Source organism: Mastomys coucha, unplaced genomic scaffold (genome assembly GCF_008632895.1).
Source record: "Mastomys coucha isolate ucsf_1 unplaced genomic scaffold, UCSF_Mcou_1 pScaffold18, whole genome shotgun sequence".
NCBI classification, from domain to species: domain Eukaryota; kingdom Metazoa; phylum Chordata; class Mammalia; order Rodentia; family Muridae; genus Mastomys; species Mastomys coucha.
In genome coordinates, this window is record NW_022196900.1 from 99,804,798 (window position 1) to 99,828,444 (window position 23,647).

General features: G+C 41.4%; 1 protein-coding gene across 6 annotated transcripts in view; it reads right to left on the reverse strand.

Moving 5' to 3' along the window:
- Nucleotides 1-23,647, reverse strand: part of Prdm2 (PR/SET domain 2) — a 108,117-nt gene that overhangs the window by 74,584 nt on the left and 9,886 nt on the right. For 3 of the 6 annotated variants that reach the window (XR_004121178.1, XM_031379370.1, XM_031379372.1), the window contains exons 2-3: nucleotides 12,284-12,357; nucleotides 7,144-7,236 (exon numbers count right to left, since the gene is read on the reverse strand). The exons of 1 other annotated variant lie outside the window; for it this stretch is intronic. Coding sequence is in view for 4 of the 5 variants with exons in the window: in XM_031379370.1 (XP_031235230.1) it covers nucleotides 7,144-7,236; nucleotides 12,284-12,292 (102 nt within the window). In the remaining variant the exon portion in view is untranslated. The remainder of the gene's footprint in view (nucleotides 1-7,143; nucleotides 7,237-12,283; nucleotides 12,358-23,647) is intronic. 2 more of the 6 variants (XM_031379371.1, XM_031379373.1) reach the window with 1 other exon arrangement.

Consider the following 23,647-nt stretch of genomic DNA (forward strand, 5'->3'; position numbering starts at 1 on the left):
AACCACTGAGCCATCTCTCCAGCCTCCTAATGTAACATTTTTTTAAAAGAATATTTGTGCTGGGCAGTGATTGTACACACCATTAATCCCAGCACCCAGGAGGCAGAAGTAAGCAGATCTCTATGAGCTAGAAGCCAGCCTAGCCTACAGAGTTCCAAACAGCCAGGGCTAAACAGAGAAACTCTGTCTCCAAACACCAAAGCCAAACCAAACCAAATTCTGTGTGTGTGTGTGTGTGTGTGTGTGTGTGTGTGTGTGTGTGTGTGTGTGTGTGCGCGCGCGCGCGCACCTACATGTGCTTTGTGCACAGAGGCCAGAAAAAGATGCCAGGTGCCCTGGAACTAGAGTTACAGACAGTTGTGAGCTGTCATGTGTGTGCTGAGAATCAAAGCCAGATCATCCTGGAGAAGCAGCTCTTCACTGCTCAGCCACCTCTCCACCATCATCACCAGACCTCTCCTAAGACAGACAGAGCTGAACTAGCAGGGTCATCGCTCAGAATATAGCTTTCAATGTATGCCAGAATATCTTGAGTTTGTCACAGATAGTCCACAGGGCTAATATAGCTGTCCCCCAGCTGGTCCAGGATCAGGACTCGTCCCACGCTTAACGACACATCTGTAGTGACAAACTCCAAAAGTGCTCAAGTTCCTTATATGAATAGTACAAAATGTGCATATAATCTGTACACATCCTCTCATACACTTTAATCTGCCCAGCGCAGGTTAGACACTATGTAAGTACACGATATACCTTATTACTTAGGGAGCACAGGCAAAAAAAAAGAGGTTGTCCGTGTTAAATGCAGAGGCAAGTTTGCCTTCCAAATATTTTCAATCTCAACTTGGTAAAGTCTAGAGGAGCAGAAACCATAAATACTGAACCTTACTACACAAAAATTCTTTTTATTAGAAAATACAACTTTAGAAACAAGCACCTTAGAAATAAACCTTTGGAACAAAAGAATATTTTTTAAAAAGTTGTCCCCCAGAGCACTTATAAGCTAAACTTTTTTGTACATTTACTTATATAATACTAGATATATTTTCCTTTTTTTTTTTTTTGGTTTTTCGAGACAGGGTTTCTCTGTATAGCCCTGGCTGTCCTGGAACTCACTCTGTAGACCAGGCTGGCCTCAAACTCAGAAATCCACCTACCTCTGTCTCCCAATAGATATATTTTCATACTCTGAACTGACCTGCCTTGGTTCTTACATGAAACAATCACAACTATTTCTCTTTCCAGTCTTACTCTAAAACAAACTACAATATCTATCTATTCAATATTAATGCCTATTAATATTAATCCCTTCTGGGCATCCTGCTTGCCCCTACAATGCCTCTCTGTAGTGAGGAACAGTCAAAAACTCAAATCCAAACAATGCCCAATGCTCAAGAATCCAGATCAAGTGTAGAAGCTGAGCAGTGAGGGGACTGGAGTGGAGGGGCCACTTGAGAGGAAATGCGCTAGGTGTCAAGTGTGACAAATGCAAACAGCAGCAGTAGGAACCACATCATGATTGGGAAGAAGCCTGGTGAACTCAGAGAGCAGTGAGGCAAAAAAAGGTCAATGTGTTCAGAACAGAGGACATGAGAGAGACAGCCAGAGGTGGGCCTAGAGAACAGCATCCTCCAGCATCCTCCAGCATCCTCCAGCGTCCTCCAGCGTCCTCCAGCGTCCTCCAGCATCCTCCAGCACCCTCCAGCATCCTCCAGCATCCTTCAGTACCCTCCAGCATCCTCCAGCATCCTCCAGCATCCTCCAGCACCCTCCAGCACCCTCCAGCATCCTCCAGTACCCTCCAGCATCCTCCAGCACCCTCCAGCATCCTCCAGCATCCTTCAGTACCCTCCAGCATCCTCCAGCATCCTCCAGTACCCTCCAGCATCCTCCAGCATCCTCCAGCATGGACCAAAGGCAAAGGAGGCAAACACAGAGCAGATGTGCTCAGCAAGCGACCCATTGCTGCCTTAGACTCAGCAGAGCCTCTGTCTGTCCTTGCTGCTGCTGAAGACAGGCTCGTTCCTGCTTTGGGGTTTAATGAGACCTCTGTGTTCTAGATGGAAGATGTTACAAGATTTTTCTTTCTGCTTTCCTATTATGAGGACTCACTCCAAACATGCCAATTGGAAAAGCAAGCCTGAAGTTTAATGTGATGAGTTAGTGAGGTGCTCAGTTTTAGTTTAATGTGATGAGTTAGTGAGGTACTCAGTCTTAAGTCATTCACTGATATTTGTCAGTCTGATGCCCTCAACTTTCTACTCCCTCAAACCAAAGAGAGCCAGTCCTCGCCAACTAGTGGTTCCAGGTCTCCCTTCTTCATTCAGTCATTAACAAAGACTTCCTGAGTGCCTGTTCCATGCTGGCACTGTGCTGAGTGGGAAGGGAACAGTGGTGAGTTAAACCTGCCAACCTCCTGCTCATGAAGCCATCTATGGGGAACCTCTGTCCCCACTGCCTAACACACACACACACACACACAAAAGACTTTAAAAATGTGATGTTCCAGCTGGGCGGTGGTGGTGCATGCCTTTAATCCCAGCACTTGGGAGGCAGAGGCAGGCTGATTTCTGAGTTCGAGGCCAGCCTGGTCTACAGAGTGAGCTCCAGGACAGCCAGGGCTACAAAGAGAAACCCTGTCTCGAGAAAGAAAAAAAAAAAATGTGATGTGATGCTCTAGGTCTGACTTTACTGGAAACTGTGAAGAGCCACGTGCTTTCCCCTGCCATCTGTCCCTAGGCCCCAGAGACTTACTCATGTTAGATTGATAGAGACTTGAGAGAAGATAAGATTCACTTTTCCCTCTGAGTCAAGATGTGTGCTCAGTGCTTTATGAATGTTCCTTCATTTAATTATCACAATGACCATACAGGAAGTAAACTCAACAGTGTTTGGAAGAGATCAGACACTACTCCAGGACCATCCAAGCACAGAATGTCTCACTCACCCACCCAATCACCCACTCCCTCACTCACTCACCCACCCACTCACCCTTATCCACCCACTCCCTCCCTCCCTCCCTCACTCACCCACTCCTCTTCTCACTCACTCACCCTCTCACTCACTCACCTTCTCTCTCTCTCTCTCCCTCCTTCCCTCCCTCCCTCCCTCCCTCTCTCTTTCTCTCTCTCTCTTTCTCTCTCACTCACTCATTGTGTTACAACAACCTGTAAGAGGTACTTTTATGCCCCTATTTTACAGAGGAAAGTGAAACTTGCTCACTGTCACAGCCAGTGTGTTGCAGAGCTAGGTGATCCAAGCCAAACAGTTAGGCTATGATCTGGATGTTCAGATACCAGGCCGCAGGGCAGTTATGAAGAATCACTTTCCACACTACACAGTCTAATACTGCAGTTAGATAAAACCCAGATGGTCCCTATTGCTCCAACCTTCCCGGGGTTCATAAAGTCAGACTTACTCTTAGAATAGTAGTACCAAGAGATTGTCTGGCATTTTTTAATGTTTGGTGTGGAGAGTGAATTTTTCTGGAGGTTATACACATGATGATAGCATCATTTTGACAGCAGATAACATGTGTGAATATTTAATTTCTGAAATCTTTCTGACTTGTGATTAGATCCTAATCACAAGTTTGGTCAATTGGTTTGGTCTAAACCAAACCAATTCCAGCTTTGATACTCCCCTAGAACTATGTGAAGCCACCACTGGAAAGGCTGAGTGAGGAAAAGAACATGGGATGATGTAGGATTCCAAGGTGATGTTGCTAATCTGAGAGAACAGACTAGAACATTCTAGGATGTACTTCAGTGTTTCAGAGTCCTAAGCATAGTGATCTTTCATCAGGGCTACAGTCAGCCCCAGGGGAGACAAGAAAACAACACAAGAAGAGAGTTCCCCTTCTCCACTGTCAGGCCCAGGGAGTAAGCCACACCTCACACTACAACCAGCACCTAAAGGTGCCAATTTGCATTTGTACTGCAGCCTGTACACTTCACCAGGATCAACTAGGCCTCAAGTCTGTCTCCACTTTCCTTCCCTACAAGACTTCCTAGGGCTGGAATTTAGTGAGCCCTTACTGGCCAATGTGTCAATCAAGAGCAGATTTAAGGCATGTATGTATTCCTCTGTCTGGTGTCTTGCCCAGGATAGGAGATACAGAAAAGGGAGGGCTATGAACAAATGAGCAAAGGTTCACCTTCAACTGCCAAGAGGTCTGAGACACAAAGGGATAGGTGAAGAGTACATGGATTCCTGGAAGTGCAAAAAGAGTTCATGGGAAGTAGAGAACTCAAGATGCCATTATCCCAGAGTGAAGCAGATACAAGGGAGAAAAATAGGTCCTTGTATTAGAAGCCATGGGAGAGGCAGAGGAATCCATGAACTAATGTCATCAAAGTAGAAAGGAATTTCACAAGTAATGTGTCCACAAATGAGCTGACTGTACCTTTGAAGTCTATGGCATCTGATGCTCTTATCCACTCCACAGCCTCCACTGCCCTAAAGCCTGAAATAGCAAGGCAATCTCCACTCTGCTCACACATGCACAGTGAGTGTCCCATGAGTAGGCAGGTCTGAGCACTCTGCATCACACAGACTGATGTAGGACATGCAAGTATCCCCGTCAGTATCAGCATAACTGACCTGCAGGTGTGGATCACTGCTTATGTTTAGCACGCATATGTTTAGCATGGAAAAGGCCCTAGGTTTGATCACTAATCACATACTCATTCTCCCCCACTCCTTACATACACACAACACACACACTCTTAAGGTCCTGCCCCACTGAAGCCAAAACATTGATACTTTTTTTTTTTTGAACTATTTTTATCAAGGGCAGCAAACAAAGGCTACAGACACACTGTCAGATGGAGTTTGTTTGGTCTTCTGTGTGCTTTAAAGACAAAAAGAGACACAAACAAAAATACTACAATTCTGTTGGGGGTGAGGAAGGTTGCCATCTTGCCCTGACCCCTGACAAACATCAGGCATAGCTTCTGTGTTCTTCCTCCTCTGGATCAAGGAGTCTATCACGAGGCAGGTTCATGCTGCAGCTTCTCCTAGGCCTCCATTCTTCCAGCCAGTCAGTGTTTTCTTCATCTTTCCAAGTTCAGTCTGAATCCCAGCTTATTCATAAAGAGAAACAACTCACTATGACTGCTCCTTGTCTGAGTTTCTATCACTTTTCTATCATATACACATAGGACTCAAGGGCCATGGAGAAGCTGTCAGCAACACAACCCATGAGGCTGATGTACCAGAACCAGCAACGGTCTGAGTTCACATGCGCGATAAGTGATTAGAAGGCATTAGAGGGTGGCAAGACAGCTCAGCAGGAGAAAGCTCTTGTCATGCAAACATGTCCTGAGTTCAGACCCCAGAATCTATAGTGGAAAGAAAACAGACTGACTCCTTCCTCAGAATTATCCACCAACTACCTGTTGTACGCATACCTCCCCAAGGACACAGTACACAGCCACACATAGTGGTAAGATTTTAAGTCAACAACAAGGTACTAGAAAGCAGAAGCACACGGTAGCTGCTGCTGGCTGAAGTAGCAGCGAGAAGTCAATGTTCCTACTCCCCAGAGGCTTGCTTTCACTCATCCATTTACCATGACTGTGCCCACAGGCCCATCCTTACCTACCCATCATTTACCATGACTGTGACCACAGGCCCATCCTTACCTACCCATCATTTACCATGACTGTGCCCACAGGCCCATCCTTACCTACCCATCATTTACCATGACTGCGACCACAGGCCCATCCTTACCTACCCATCATTTACCATGACTGTGCCCACAGGCCCATCCTTACCTACCTGTCAGGGAGCAAGCCAAAACCAACAAGTCAGTCAGGTCAGAGTTGAGCATGGGGAATGAATCAAAGACCATAAAGCTAAGACAAAGCCACCCAGCCCTAAGTCTTCTCTACCATAATCCATGCCCAAACAACACAAAAAGCAAAGCCTTCCAGTTACTCAAAGAAATACAGACCAAGTTGGTTTTCTTTCAATTTTCAGATATTCTAATCATTTCATTTAAAAAACCAGACCCATGTTTATAAAAATTAATATATATCTAGCTAAATACAGGATTTAAAATGAGATTTAAGTGGCATTACTAGAATATAAATTTTTAAGATAATATGTATTGACATCTAAATCATAACAACTAGGAGTACCTTATGGAAATCTTTTTAAATCTGAAAATTTAAATTTGTATCTATAATTATAAACATGTCTTCGCTACATAATTAGTATATGCTGAAACGGTCTATTTTTAGGATTAGAAAAAAGGAATTAGATAATGAAAATGAAATCGAGAAGTCACCACAGTATTTTAACCACCTAGTAGAATCACACCTATGAACAGAATTGGTCTTTAAAAAAAAAAAAAACAAAAAACAAAAAACAAAACAAAAAAAACACTCTGCAAAGGAAATGCCACAACAGCCCTGATGGATGACAAAGTCATAGGAAGATAGCCATGCACCCCGTGAGACTGCATGGCTATGACACTAGACAACAGGACAGTGTGTGCCCCGTGTCGACTGCATGGCTATGACACTAGAGAACAGGACAGTGAGCCACTCAGCAGAGACACCAAGTTCATCAGCAGCTGCCTCTTGTGAATGACTAATCAGCAAGGGAAACCCAGGACACTGCAATGTCCCATAGCCAGCAAAATGGCCGAATGTCCTTGAGTGAAGATATGTGTCAAATAGGTACACTGTGAGGCACACAAATCACACCTCAGGGGTGAAAATCTAGAAAAAAACATAGCCTAGGAGTCTCATTTAATATCAACTTAAAATTTAAGCTCAGAGATAAATGAGGTAAAACGTTAACAAGATACTCAGAAAACAGAAAAGCAGAAAGGACACACAACTACAATGGCAAGCTAAGGCAAACAACAAGAAAGAGTTTAACAGCAGAAAAACAGTAACATAGAGGGCAGAGTTCAGCAGCCCTACATCTTAGCAAGAACAAGAATGATGGGAAAATACTGAAAACACGAAACAGGAAAAGAAACCACGAAACAGTGTCAAACTTTAAAAACACGACTGGAATAAACACAATGTCTATAGTATTAAAAAAGAAAATCCAAGTATGTTCTCTTAACACCTCCTTGCAGGAAACAGTAAGCAGGGCTGGAGCTGGTGCAGTGTCAGGAGCACTTACCACCCAGTCTCCAGGGCCAGAGTCTGGATGCAGCGCCCCCAGCAGGAGGCTCACAAGTATCTGCAGCTCCAGCTGCATGGCCTCCAAGGGCATCTACATATAGACATAAGCACACATATATAAACAGAATAAATATTTTTACATGTATAAAACTAAGATAAAGTTTTAAATACTTTCTATTTATAGATAGAAAGGCCAACTTACAAAGACATAAAAATCTAGCTGACCTCATAATTTATAATCTTAAATACTTATTAACCTTTAAATCGTTAAATCAAAATGAACCTTTAAGTCATCAGACTTAAAGAACAGGAATAACAATATAACAGAATAGAAAACATCATTTTAATTAATATTTATTAACACTCAAACATTCTTTTACTCAGAACTGCCCCACACCCCCATGCCTCAAGTAAACTCTCTTCTGATTTTTAACAAGGCCCACGAGACTGACCTTGTACCTCTTTGCCTGGCTCCCTGTGGCCTCAGGACCAGCCTCTTGTCCCCTACCATACCCCCTCTCTTCACTCTCTGCCACCTGACAGCTGCTACTGCTGAAATGGCTATTGCAGAAGGTTCCACCCACCAGTTGACATGAGCACTATGGACTAATGGCTCTGATTTTTAAAAATATAATAAGGACTGGGCATGGTGGTACACATCTTTAATTCCACATTTGGGAGGCAGAGGCAGGGGGAAATCTCTGTGAGTTCAAGACTGGCCTGGACTATATAGTAAGTTCCAGGACAACCAGGGCTATGCAGAGAAACTTTTTGTTCAAAAATAAATAAATATATATATTAATATTTATACATAAAAGGCAAATTTTATTGACTTTTTATGAGAATATATATAAATAAGCAATTCCACTTCTACACTTCAACCATTTGCAATAAAATACGGCCCTGCCCTTTGTTCAATGTGTGTCAGTCTGCCCACTACTTCCTTTCCTATATTGCCGTGAACATGAATTCTGGCTATGTCCCACCTCAGTTCTGAGATCAGCTTTGATGTAATTAATAAGGAGCCCCTCCTCTAAGCCTCCCTGCCACTCCTCCTCACAGGCACGTGCTGCTGCACAGCACTTTCACTGTCCTTTGGAAACTGCCTTGCCTGCTTCTCTGAGCACAAGGACTGCAGCAGAGCCTCATGTACTTGGTTCACTGCAGGGTCCATGACATGCTGGGAGGTGTGCTGTGCACGGGGACAAATGAGCACCCGGGGCAGCTGAGATAAGAGAACTGCGATGGCTTAGAACAGCGCTCACAAGCTTCTTTGGTTATTTTACTGGTCTTTAAAACTAGCACAGAAAGCAAAACTCCCCTGCTACTGGTTAATGGCAGTAACATAGGTCACTATTTACAACAGAGAGATGTTGTGACTATTGTTACTATTTTGCCAGAAAGTTGCAAATATTAATAACAATTTGAGCTATGAAAAGATTCTAGGGGGGAAAACTATGTAATGCAGGAAGTTAGTAATAGGTAGTCACAGTAAATCCTCATAGTTGTCCTCAAATACTATGGTTTTTCTCTACTACCAGATATTGACTGGGATCATACCCACCACCACATTAATTTTAAATGACATATGCCAACATGAGTGTGGCCAATTAATGTCACATATTAAGACCAAGCATCCACGATGCCTTGTTCCTGTGTAACTACAACCACAACAATCCACAAAGTATGCAGCAAAGACCAGGAAATAAGTTGGGGCTGTGTGAAGCCACTGAGCTGGGGAGCTGTATGCTACCTCTGCAACACTGAGCATGCCTGGACTGCTACAGTAAGAGGCTTTATACATCTGACAGGCTGCTGACTGCAAAGCTCCTTTTTTCACTCTGGAATGACTACGTCTTGGACCTCAATGTCTTCAGTCACAAAGTGGGAATTCTAATGCCTCTATTTCATAGGTTGTTCTACAAGAGGAGAAAAATATATATATACATATACACACATATATATATACATACACACATATATATTCATTCTTAACAAAGACCTTGACAACTGTGCTAAGAACTCAACAGATGCAAAATGGAATTAAACTCTAGCATATCCAAGCAAGGCTACTTTGAGCCTATTTACATTGTGCCACAAAATAACCTAGGAAACAGGAAAATATCACAGAGATGATCTCTAATTTACAATAGTCTAAGATACAAAAGAAAAAAGTTGAAATTGCTTTGGCTTTACAGTGAGTTTATTGGGATGTGACCACATTTTACGTCCAGGAGCAACTGTACAGGGTTAGTGTGGAATACTAATGAAGAAACAAAAGACAGCTATGTCCTAAAAACAGAGAAAATACAACCTGAGGGCAAAGGTGACTCTGCCTGCCAGCTAGGCAGGGCACTGAAGAGGAACAAGGACTCACATGCACAGCAGGCCTTCTCTCTCGGGAGGAAAGAGATGCCAAGTGAGTGGGTACTAAATGAGAAACAGGGAAGAGAAGGAACAATAAAGAACTCATGTTCTGGGGGTACGTGGAGCCCCAGAAATGGCTGCAGAAGGAGTGCATAGCAAGCTACCACTCAGAGAGGAACTTGGAACACACCAACAAAAAAGAGTGGTGTGTACAATATGGGCACGCTTTAAGCACTATATCACCCCTCCTAAGGGATTCTCATAAGCAACATGTCCTACACAGATCATCCCTGTGCCTCAACTAGCTCACTCATGGGAAAGAAATGAGTCTGTGTTAGTGTTTCAGAGAGCAAAGCCATCAGAGGACAGCTCTGAGTGCTGAGACCTGACAGAGATGCGGATCATTCCAAGAGAGAAAATTCCACCCAACCATAAAAGAACTTTAGGATTTTAATTATTTTTATTTTTTATTTTAGTCTTGCTCAAGTTCAAACTTTTTTCTACCTGAATTGTATCATGTAGTTATTTGGAAATTTTTAGTACAATCTGACTGACAACAGAAGTGATAAATGTAGAAACAAAAACTATAAACTACTCTGAATTTTTTTTAATTACAAGAAAAACTGTTGATGAACGTAATGTTCCAACTTAATAAACATTTAATTGAAAGTGCTAAAAGTTTTAGTCAGAAAAAGTGGAACAGTTTTATGATCAAAATAAAACTTTCCTTATTTAGTCAGACCATTTCAATCACACACAAGTCAAAAATGTGCTAGTTGTTAGAGCTCACTTACTTTCCTCCTGGATCCTTGTCACGTGGCATCAAAGGAAGCCCTGCACAAATCTAAGATTAAAACTTCTCAAAAGTAACATGAGATTGCTAAAGAGCCCAAACTGAAATGATTACTATTACACCTCTTTTCAAATAGCATGCACACTCTTCCTTTGACACAATTGGGATGTATGTTAAAACAGAAGTATAAAGTATCAGAAAATAATAATAATAGTAATAATAATAATAATAATAATAATAAAGCCTAAACACACTTGAAGTCTTATAGACTCAGTAGGACATGAGAAGCAAAGCACAATTAAGCCTAAGCTTACTGTCAGCTCCTCAGATAAATGAACACAGATCACACCAGGAACAAATTCCACATTTAAATCCACTTTGGGAATTCACCATCACTCTACCCAGAACTGCCTCCTCTAACAAACTCCAGACTGCAGAAAAGCCTAAACTCTGAGTGACCAGGTTCTCAATCTTAAATTAGGAAAATAAATGAAATGCATACATAAATGTACCTCTGATGGATGATCCCCCAAAATACATTCTGCTTTTTTCCTAACCCCTCACCATTTCAAATATAAACTGCCTTCAAAAGCGTGTCAGTAAATCTTCAACTATTACTGTAATGGAGACCATGTGCCCATGTGCTCGCCAGACTTGTGTTCATGAGGTATAGTCCTGTGTATTAAAATAAACTTATCATTGATAATGAAAGTAATGAAAAAAAATCAAAATGACCCACTCCAACAATTTCACTTCTCTCAACACAACATGGGGCAGAATTTATTAAACTTCATCACCTCATGAAATTATACTTGCGCTTTCTAGTAGGAAACACCTGGAAATGATTTTTTTTTAAGTATCTAAAGTTTCAATTGATACAAATGTTTTCAAGTCTTAAACATTTTAAGCTATGAAATAAAAGAAAAATTGTATACTTTATATTTTTGTTTTCCACATCTTTAAAAAATTTGCTTATGAAAAATTTTAGGATAATGTCTCTGGTATCCATATTGTTTTGTTTTGTTGTTGTTGTTGTTGTTGAGACAGGGTCTCTCTATTCTGTAGCTCTGGTTGTCCTGGAACTAGCTCTGTAACCAGGCTAGCCTCAAATTCACAGAGATCTAACTGCCTCTACCTCCCAAGTGCTGGGATTAAAGGCGTGCTTACAAAAACTTCTAGTTCATTGTTTCTGACATTCGTGTCTATAACTGTGAGAGTGAGACAAAAAATAAGAAAATTGCTCTAGAATGCATTAAAATCACATAGCTAATACCATTATATCCCATAGCAGAATAATCTTGCAGTAATTACACATTCTCTGCAAAAGAAAACATTTTCTATCTCAGTATCTGCATTCTGTAGTTTATACAAAGGCCTTTCAAGAACAAGATACTTGAAAGTTTGTTTGACCAGTAGTGTCTCTAAAAATGATTTTTAATCTCAGAAAATTACAAAATAAAAAGTTCAGAGAAGCCAGGCGGTGGTGGCGCACGCCTTTAATCCCAGCACTTGGGAGGCAGAGACAGGCGGATTTCTGAGTTCAAGGCCAGTCTGGTCTACAGAGTGAGTTCCAGGACAGCCAGGGCTATACAGAGAAACACTGTCTCAAAAAACATAAAATTTTTTTTTTCAGAGAACAAAAGATTGATATGCACCAAAAACAAAAAACAAAAACAAAAACAAACAAACAAAAAAACCCCACCCTAATTCTGAGAGCAGCAAAGGAATCAACTCCTCTGAGCTAAAGTTCCTGAGTAAGTCTCCCTTAGGACTCAAAGAACACCAACCCACATCAAGCAATGCACATGCTACACCACACACAACTCGCAAAGGCGGAGGGATAATGGTGGTAGGAAACAAAAGCAAACATCCAAGAGGAATGACTGAGGGAGTGTACATGTGTTGCTATCTTTAAAAATCAACAGCTTGCCTAACATCTAGATCATGGATTTGTATAAATTTTTATTTTTATACTCACCTGATGCATTTTCAAATCCTGCTATGTTCTGTAAAGATACACACAACAAAGAAACTTCTTTGATTACATGAGGCCTAAAAAGAAAAACAGAAAATTGTAATATCCACCTGCCTATAAGTTTACAGTGATTTAAAACCACATATGAACTACAGAATGTGCTTCAAGGGCTATTCATAATCCATGCTAGCCAACCTCAGTCCACACTGACAATTAACACTCAGATTCATTTTAACAATCAATACCCTTCTCACTAAACCTTACTAGGATTTCACTGTACTCTGTAATCAAAGCAGTATCATCAGAATAACATCGTATTTTGATTAAGAATTATATCACCCCTTAGGAGAAATAATCAGCTGTGTTAACAGTCAGAAACACAAAGCCCGAAGGAGTGAGTGCTGTGAATGAAGATACCCTTCTTTTGCTTTCAGTATTTGCTGCATGCAAACACAATTAGACACCATTACTATTTTTCAAATTCTTGAAGCAGTATGGTGGATTGATCAAAAAGAGCCACGTGGATTCTCTTCAAAGGGAAGAATAAAAATCAGACAGTATCATGCAAAGGCTTTTTTCTTTTAAGATTTATTTATTTTATGCATATGAGTACACTGTAGCTGTACAGATGGCTGTGAGCTTTCATCTGGTTGTTGGGAACTGACTTTTAGGACCTCTGTTCACTCCAGTAGACCTAGCTCGCTCAGTGCCTGCTCACTCCGCCCCAAAGATTTATTATTATAAATAAGTACACTGTAGCTGTCTTCAGATGCACCAGAAGAGGGAGTCAGATCTCATTACTGGTGGTTATGAGCCACCATATGATTGCTGGGATTTGAACTCAGGACCTTCGGAAGAACAGTCGGCACTCTTAACTGCTGAGCCATCTCTCCAGCCCTATTTTTTAAATTCTTAATTAAATTCATTTATTTATTTTTATTATTTATTTATTTATTTATTTTTTGTTTTGTTTTTTCGAGACAGGGTTTCTCCGTGTAGCCCTGGCTGTCCTGGAACTCACTCTGTAGACCAGGCTGGCCTTGAACTCAGAAATCCGCCTGCCTCTGCCTCCCAAGTGCTGGGATTAAAGGTGTGCGCCACCACTGCCTGGCTTATTTTTATTTTTTGGATGCTGTCTCGTGTAGCTCAGGGTAACTTTGAGCTGATTTTCTTTAAATTATTTTTTTTTAAGATTTATTTATTTATTTATTATATGTAAGTACACTGTAGCTGTCTTCAGACACTCCAGAAGAGGGCGTCAGATCCTGTTACAGATGGTTGTGAGCCACCATGTGGTTGCTGGGGTTTGAACTCAGGACCTTCAGAAGAGCAGTTGGTGCTCTCAACCACTGAGCCATCTCTCCAGCCCTGAGCTGATTTTCTTGCCTCAACTTTTCAAATGCTGGGATTATAGGCATGAACCATCATGCCTATAATGGCATACATTTTATATAGAAACAACTATCAGTATCAACTTTTTAAAAAAATATTTATTTATTTTATGTATGAGTTTCTCTCTGCATGTACACCTGAGTGCCGGAAGAGGACATTAGATCCCATTATAGATGCTTGTAAGCCACCATGTGGTTGCTAGGAATCTAACCCAGGTCCTCTGGGAGAGCAGTCAGTGCTCTTAACTACTGAGCCATCTCTCCCGCCTTTCATTGACTTTAAAGATAGCAGTGTAGCTCAGGCTGTCCTTGAATTCTGAATTTTCCTGTCTCTACCTAAGTGCTGGAATCACAATGTGACACTACACCTCTCTAGTAGATTATTATTTAGAATGAATACAGTGACATACTACTTAAGGGTATGTTCTGACAATGTTCATTGGGCAGTTTTGTTTCTGAATGCCATATATGTACTGGTCATTGCTGAGACCAGTGCTACACCATGAGACAACCAAACAATCTCACGGGATCCTCGTTGTGTGTGTGGTCAGTGGCTCACTGCATTCTTGCTATGAGGTATATGACTGTATGCCATATGTATTCACAAGGAGAACTTTTGTTGTCATGTCTGACTATGTCAAACATAACAGAGATAATTGTAGCTCTTTCCAGACCTTTTTAAAGATTTATTTATTTATTATATGTAAGTACACTGTAGCTGTCTTCAGACACCCCAGAAGAGGGCATCAGATCTCATTACGGATGGTTGTGAGCCACCATGTGGTTGCTGGGATTTGAACTCATGACCTTCAGAAGAACAGTCCACGTTCTCAACCGCTGAGCCATCTCACCAGCCCATGCAAAGGCTTTTTTAAAAAAGGTCTGGAGGAGCCAGGCAGTGGTGGCGCATGCCTTTAATCCCAGCACTTGGGAGGCAGAGACAGGAGAATTTCTGAGTTCGAGGCTAGCCTGGTCTCCAGAATGAATTCCAGGATAGCCAGGGATATACAGAGATATACAGAGAAACCCTGTCTCGAAAAAATAAAAAAACAAAACAAAACAAAAAAAAAAGGTCTGGAGGAGGCTGGAGAGATGGCTCATCAGTTAAGAGTGCCAACTGCTCTTCCGAAGCATGAGTTCAAATCCCAGCAATCATATGGTGGCTCACAACCATCTGTAATGAGATTTGACATCCTCTTCTGGAGTGTCCGAAGACAGCTACAGTGTACTTACATATAACTGAATAAGTCTTTTTTAAAAAAGAATTTTTAAAAAATAGTGAATTTATATGATTCTTATATGCAAATTATAACAATTCAGTAAACTCTCCACTGAAGCATTGTAAACGTCTCCAGTAAGCACATATACACATACCATGAAGCATGAGACCATGAAATATAATTCTCACATTTTCATTTACTTCCTTGATTACAAGACATCGCCTATATGGTAACTGATGTGACTATAAGTAACACGAGGGGCGTGTGATGTAATGACACACATTATAGACTGGAAGAATAAGAAGGAACAGGGCTTTGATGGGCTATATTCTTAGCTGGCTCTTTCCTTGAGCTGTTGAGAACCATACTCACCTGATGGACGGCTTTTAACAAGCAAGGAATTATATTTAAATCTGGACATGCTCATCTGAATTAATTTTTATGTTTATTATGCCCATGGAATATACTCCACAGCATGCCATCTTGTTACATGGGTCAGTTCTGGTTAAGCCAATACAAACTCTCAGTATGTTCAATAGATAAAATGTGGAGGTAATTTAAGGGCCACTGTGGAATCAGTCCCTTTAAAGAAGTGGTTCTCAACCTTCATAAGCTACAACACTTTAACAGAGTTCCTCATGTTCTGGTGACCCCAATCATAAAATTATTTTTGTTGCTACTTAATAACTGCAATTTTGATGCTGTTATGAATCATACTGCAAATATCTGTGTTTTCACAATGGGGCAATCCTTGTGAAAGGGTCATTCAATCTCCTTCCAAGGGATTGTGACTCACAGGTTGAGAACCGCTGCTTCAAAGTTTAACAATGAGCATCTTTCTCATAGATAGTCAATATGACCTTCCCTAGGATATATATAATACAGTAAACACAACTGCCCCTATAGCCTGAGACTTAACCTGTTATCCTATTTGAATGTGGCTCTGGAATATGAAGAAGTACTAAGGTTTTCTTAGATATGCATATCTGACCCCCCACACAATGTTCACTGGCTACTATCAGTTCCTCTAGGATTGTGTGACATCTTAGGCTCCAGTTTTCTCTTATCTTCTTCAAGCTTTTACATGTGAGTTTATAAATTCTGCCATGGGAACGTCTTTGAAAAATGACAAAATACTACAACAAACTACAGTACTTTGCTGAGAGCTATTTGGAAGGTGAGACACCTGTGCCATTTTCCTTGGTGTCATCTTTCATTCTCCTAAGACTCACCAGCATTGCTGTAACTATCACATATGGCTTCTTCCAGGGACAGCAGGCCTGTGCCATCCTCACACGGTTAGTTTGGAGGAAAGCACTGCATCTTCAGCTTCAGGCAGACTGAGAAACCTTGGCCATTGTGTGCAAACCTGCTTCTTGCTATTAGTTAATGGTGTGATGCTGCAGTTTGATTGTGTCTGGGTTTATGCTGCAGTAATTTAACAGTTTTACTGGGCTATTCACAGATCATGTGACTGACTCCACTGAAATGTATACTTCAAGAGTATTTCCAGACTGAGAGATGATGGCTCAGTGGTTAAGAGCACTTGTTGCTCTTGCAAAGGATCCAGGTTCTATTTCCTATATCTAAAAGTGGCTCACAACCTTATGTAACTCCAGATTTTAGAAATTCAACACCCTCTTCTGACCTCTGTAGACACCCAGACATGCACATACACATACATGTGTATGTGTACATAGACATACATGCAGGCAAAACATTCATCCACATAAAATGAAAGAAATAAATCTTTTTTAAAAAAAGATTTATTTTATTTATATGAGTACACTGTAGCTGTCTTCAGACACACCAGAAGAGGGCATCAGATCCCATTACAGATGGGTGTGAGCCACCAAGTGGTTGCTGGGTATTGAACTCAGGACCTCTGGAAGAGCAGTCAGTGCTCTTCACCACTGAGCCATAAATCTTTTTTTTTTTTTTTTTTTTTTTTGGTTTTTCGAGACAGGGTTTCTCTGCATAGCCCTGGCTGTCCTGGAACTCACTCTGTAGACCAGGCTGGCCTCAAACTCAGAAATCCGCCTGTCTCTGCCTCCCAAGTGCTGGGATTAAAGGCATGAGCCACCACCGCCCAGCCATAAATCTTAAAGAGAGTATTTGCCATACTCATAGAGTTGTGCAACTGTCACCATAATCCACAGATGTTTTTGTCAGCACAAAAAGAAACCCTAGCAGTGACATCTGCCCCAACTGCTACTCCTCAGCCTGCAGCATCAGCAATAACTAACACACTTCCTGTCATATATATATTTACCAGTTCTGAACATTGCACTACGTCAAGAGAAACCATGGCAATGAATGACCTTAATGGGCTTTATTTTACATTCCAGAAATTAAGCACCACTTTGTTCCATACAAGAGGGTAAGTGTCCCTTCACCTGCCTACTTCTCTCCCATCCTGAGCACTAATGGGCCACAATCAGGGAAGATCTTCTAGAGAAAGGGGCCGGCAATAAGCAAATACAGAAAATACCTGAAATATAGAGAAAGTGCTATACAGAAAAACAAAGAGAGGTCTGGATCACAATCTCTGCCTGTTTCCATACTTGTCAATCCAACAAGCTACTCTAGAGACAGGAAGAAGAGCTGTGACCTGAGAAGGTGTGGGAAGGAAGAGGAAAACCACCAGAGACGCCAGAATATGAGCTCGAAGTCTACACCAAGGTGGACACTGCTTGCAGGAGGCAGAGTCAGGGGCAAAAGGCAGGGCTGAGTGCTGGTTTGGCATGGTGAAAAAGAAGGAAGAAGTGACTGGGTCCTGTATAAGTTTACCAACTAGAGCCTGTAACTTTAGCTGCCTGGTTAGAGATGAGTTATGAAAGAAAAGGCAAGTGGGGATGAACCTAGGGTCCCCATGCTCCCACAAGGGAGAATGTGGCTGCTGCTTGCAGGGGTACTACCCTCCCCTTGGGTCTGGGGTGCAGTTGGTTTCCCCTCTTTCTTCCACATTTGTCTTCTTTCCTTTCCTTACCCTTTGCAGTTGTTAACCCACAGGCACAATTCAAAGAGCAGAATTATCTGCTATCTGACACTGGACAGATAAGACAGTACAGTGTTTAAAACACCTTGGTGTTTTTTTTTTTTTTTTTGCATTAGCTTAATAAATGGCAACTTTTTCTGATAGAAAAACCTACCATGTACCTTGAATTGGCACACAGTGAAGCACATCTAAGACTTCGAGTGCCTCCCCCTCCATGTACAGACACACACACACTCCTCATTTCTCGTTGGAGAAAATAAGGATCTTAACCTTTTCTTTCCTTTTTGTTTGTTTGTTTGTTTTGGGGGGGGGTGGTTGGGTTTTTTTTGTTGTTTTTTTTGGTTTTTTTTTTTTTTTTGGTTTTTCAAGACAGAGTTAGTACTGGCTGTCCTGGAGCTCACTTTGTAGACCAGGCTGACCTCAAACCAAAATCTGCCTGTCTCGACTTCCCAAGTGCTGGAGATAAAGGTGTGCACCACACCACTGGCTTACACCTTCACACCTTCTTTTAAAAGTTCACTACATAGTCATGTTCACTGGACCCTCTTCTCTGCCACTTCTATCCTAACCAGTAAAAAACACATCTTTGTAGGGAAAGGCACTTGCTGCCAAGCCTTACAGCCTGAGTTCAATCCTCAGAACACAGATGAATAGAAAGAACCAATTCTCTCAGTTGTTTTGACCTACACAGACACACAGACACACAACACAGATGCGCGTGCGCACGAGCACACACACACACACACACACACACACACACACACACACGGGGGCGGGGGACAGGGGGAGCATGCATGCACCCATACATAAATATTCACAAGTACAATAAATAAATGTACCTTTTAAAAAAATATTTCAGAATAACAGAACTATTACAAAACCAATAGTTCTTAGCTGATTTTTTAGCATGTGTACATGTATAGTGTATACAAAGGTGTGCACACACATGTTCACATGTGAGGAGCACACCAGTGGTGCAAGTATCTGTAAATTTGTGTGAACACGCACATGGAGGTCAACAAGGTTGACATACAATGCTTTCCTCAAAGGCTCTCCATTTTATTTACTGAGTGAGGATCTCTCACTGGGCCCAGAACGTGGTAACTCAGCGATTCTAAGTAGCTGGCCTGCCAGCCCTGGGATCCTGCTAGCACTTCCTGAGTGCTGAAATTACAGAGGCAAGCCACTATTTTCATGTGAGTGCTGAGAACCTGAACTCCAGCCCTTACACTTCTGCAGAAAGTGCTTTTTATCCATGGAGGCATCTCCCAGCCTTCCTGGGTTTTTGTTTTTGTTTTTAAGCTAAACTCTTTATTTAAAGTATGCTAAAGTAAAGCCATGTATGCTAGTGTGTGCCTGTCACCCTAGCTACTCAGGAAGTCAGGGTAGCAAGATCACTCTTGAGTCTAAGAGTTCAAGACAAGCTAGAACAACCTAGCAAGACTCTGTCTGTACCACCACCACCAACAACAACAACTACAACAACAACAACAGGAAACTGTGTACTGAACTGAACGGCCTCTAGCCTGAGACTGTGTCTTTCATTGTGGGCATTTAGCACTACCCTAGGCCATCAATGCCAGCAGTGCCTCAATCATTTTCACAACTGAAAAAAACCTAACTACCTTCCCAAACCTACGCTCAGGACTCAGAATCAGGGTCTGCAGTAATGCTGTGACTAGTATAGTAAGATCACATGTGCTATCTATAGACATGACACACTCCACTTATTCTGAAGTGACCTTCTTAGGTCCACCAGCACTGCTCAAAAGTCCTAAGGCCCTGGCAATAGTTTGAGTTAACACTGACTGGGAAAGCATCACTTTCACAGTCCCACTTAGCTAGTGTATGGCACCTCAAAACCAAAATTATCCACAAGAGATCCACAGTGGATCCTATCAGGACAGAGAAGAATCTTCTCACACATATCATCAAAACCATTCCAGAAAATGGTTTTTATAAATGTTTTAAGATTCACTTATATGTGAGAGGGTTTCACCTGCATGTATGTATGATTGCCACACGATTGCTGGGCACCCACAGAGGTCAGAAGCAGGCACTGGATTTCGTACAGGCAGAGTTCCAGTCAGTTATGAGCTGCCATGTGACACTGGGAACCAAACTCCAGTCATTGGCAAGAGCGAGTACACTTAACTGCTGAGCCATCTCTCCAGGCCAGCAAATTCTTTTTTAATACTAAAATTCAGAGCTTCTGATTTCCTATTTACTAGCAAATACTGAAAATAGATAGAAAAGGTACAGTAAACAGATACGCAAGCTTTGAACCTGTAAATCTCAATCATCAGTTGTCACATATAGCATAGATCCTTGAAATGGCTTCAACTCCACCTTAGGTTTCTAAAGTTCTAACCACATGCACACACTTACTTTCTTTTTAGATTTATTTTATTTTATGTAGGTGTTCTGTCTGAATGTATGTATATATAATATAGGTGGTTGGTACTCATGGAGATCAGAAAAGAGTGTCAGGTCCCTTAAAATTGGAGTTAGGGATGGCTATCAGTCAAAGCTGGGTCCCCTCCAAATGCAGTAAGTGATCTTGATCACTAATCCTTCTAACAAACTTAAAAAAAAAAAAAATAGTGTCTAACCTAGGCTAAAAAAAGAAAAAGTCTGATGCTCCTAACCCTGACTTCTGAGTGTTGGGATTATAGGAGTGTACTGCCATGATTAGTTTATAAAGTGCTAGGAAGAAAACCCAGGGCTTTTGCCATGCTAGGCAAAGTCTAGGAACTTGGCCATATTCGGCTGTACTTTTCAAAGATATTGTTTTCAAATTCTGGAACAAATCACCCTTACCAATATTAATCTGTTAATATAAGGGTGACTTGATTATTGAAGGTCAGTACTGAGAAAAAAATGAAAAATTACTCATTTCTCAGTATCAAAACAATCTGAACAACCGGAAAGATGCTCCAAAGACCTGAAAATGTAGATAAGTGGCTCTCTTGACCCCGGGTGTGCACGGTCACATATCCTCTGAAATCAGACCAATCTAGGGAAAGACACACTAGCACAAATCAAACAGATGTGACTGGTTATGATGTCTTTGTGCACATGTGCAAACTTGAGACTTTTACAAAGCTACGGGAAAAGCAATTATTTTTAAAGTATTGGTTTACATCTAGGAGAAAGGAAGAATGATAAAAATATTTAATATATTCAACCATAAATCACTCAGCTATTTTTAAGACCAGCTTAGATCTCTTGTTCTTATTTGAAAAATACTGTAATTAACTTCAAACTGCTATTTTTAAATTACATTAATCTATTGCATGTGTATATATGTGTGTAGATGTGTGCTTGCCACTTTGTGCGTGTGGGAGTCAGAGGACAACCTGCAAGAGTTAATTGATTCTCTCCTTCCAGAAAGTTCTAGGGACCAAACTTTAGTTGCCCAGGATAATGGCAAATGCCCTTACTTGCTAAGCCATCTCTCTGGCCTACAAGTCATTTCTCCCACATGTGTACCATCAAGTGGACAATTACTTGACTTGTACGATTCTGGAAGCTCATGGGCAAAGAATGAAACAGACAGACATAAACACAGGAACCAACATGCTGTGCTAGAGTTAGATCAAAATGCAAATAAGGACAGATGAGGCCCAAAGAACCAGCATACTGTGTTCCAGTTAGACCAACAAACACTGACAAGGTAGAACAAGAGAAAGGTTTGAAAATGGCACTTTGTGAAAGGAGCCTCGGGAGTCTGCATAAGAAACAGTCTAATCACTACAAAGTAACCCTCTTGGCAAAGAAACATCACAGCCTCGGCACTACGCCTCAGCTGTGCAGATTCACTATGACTTACTCTGACCAAAAGACTCTCACAGTACAAACATTTAAAAATGAAAATATTAGAACCACACCAACTCCTCAAAACCTAATTTTATTAATTTGCAAACACTATCAGAATTATCAGGATTCCTACCAAGAGGGTGGTATTACCAGGCCACAATGTTGACACTGCTCATACTACACCTAGCAAGGAATTTGCTCAGAGAAAAATGCATCTATTTGCCTTTTCCCAAAATAATATAATTTCACAAATTACCTAGTTTCGCCCTAAAAAACAAAGCTCTAAGTTTTTCTTGAAGATACAAATTCTATGAGTGGCTTGGTGGTAGCATGTTTGCATGCATGCACGGCATGTGCAAAGCTGTACAGCAGTTCCAGAAAGAAAAAAAGAAGAAGAAAATGGAGACAGTATTATCGGGTTACATAAAGTGTACCAAGAACAATACAGAAATGTGCACTACTTTAAAAACAGGGAGAGTTGTGTGTTTGTGTGTAGATCATGAGAGCAGGGAGAGTTGTGTGTGTGTGTAGATCATGAGAGCAGGGAGAGTTGTGTGTGTGTGTGTAGATCATGAGAGCAGGGAGAGCTGTGTGTGTGTGTATGTAGATCATGAGAGCAGGGAGAGCTGTGTGTGTGTGTGTAGATCATGAGAGCAGGGAGAGCTGTGTATGTGTATGTAGATCATGAGAGCAGGGAGACTGAGCAGAAGCTGACCCATGGGTGTGACCTCTGCTGAAATCTGTCTTTCTGTCTCTGTCTCTGTCTCTCTCACCCCAGAATGTCTTCCATCCAATCCCAAGGACAGAGGTGATAGAACAGATCATAGAGACACCAATAAATCACTTGCTGGGCCTACAGACCATGTGAAGAGGCAAAGAGGACAGGCTGCTAACAGAGAACCTTCAAATGTTCTCCCACTTCAGCAATCTCCATCACATAGCCAGAACACCAGCACAACTGCCCCTGAAGAGACCTAGGTCCCCACATATGCATAGCCCAAAGTATTCTATGACACAGACCTAAATAAGGAATGGGGACTTGGAAGGGAGGGGTGCTATGGTTGCTGACAACACAGTTTCCCAGCACTTGGGAGGCAGAGGCAGGCAGATTTCTGAGTTCGGGGCCAGCCTGGTCTACAGAGTGAGTTCAAGGACAGCCAGGGCTACTCAGAGAAACCCTGTCTCAAAGAACCAAAAACAAACAAACAAACAAACAAACAAACACAAAAAACAAAAAAAACAAAACAACAAAAAAAAAAACACGGTTTCCATGTAACACACTGAAAACCAGGGTCTTCTATTCCTAAAGCTATAGACACAAATGAGAAAAATGGGGCTGCTTAAGAGCTCTGCTTAAAATATATAAGTAAGAGAGCTCTGAGGTCAACAGCTCATGGCTCTAGAGGGCCTTAAGCAATTAAACACCATCATATTAAAATGTCAAATAGGAGACCAGTTGATATCATAGGAAAGTACTATAAATCTGCAGTTAGACTGCAGGCACCCAGGGGTTTTCCAACCAAATGGAATTTTTTTTTTTTTAACTTTAAAACAGTGGTTCTTCACTCATGGATCACAACCCCTTGAGGGTTGAGTGACCCTTTCACAGAGGTCTCCTAAGACCACTGAAAAACACAGATATTACATTACAGTTACAACTATGAAGTAGCAGCAAACCTAATTTTATGGTTGGGCCACCACAACACTAAACTGTAATAAAGGGTCACAACATTAGGAAAGTTGAGAACCACTATCTTAAAACAAAATGGGCTGGGTAAATAACTCAATTGATAAAGTGCTGTTGCTGCATAAGCATGAGGACCTCAGTTCAATCACTCGCACCCTTGTTTAGAAAGAAAAAAAAAGAGCCTAGTGCCACAGTACACATGCATACAATCCAGTGCTGATACAGTGCCTCGGTACACATGCATACAATCCA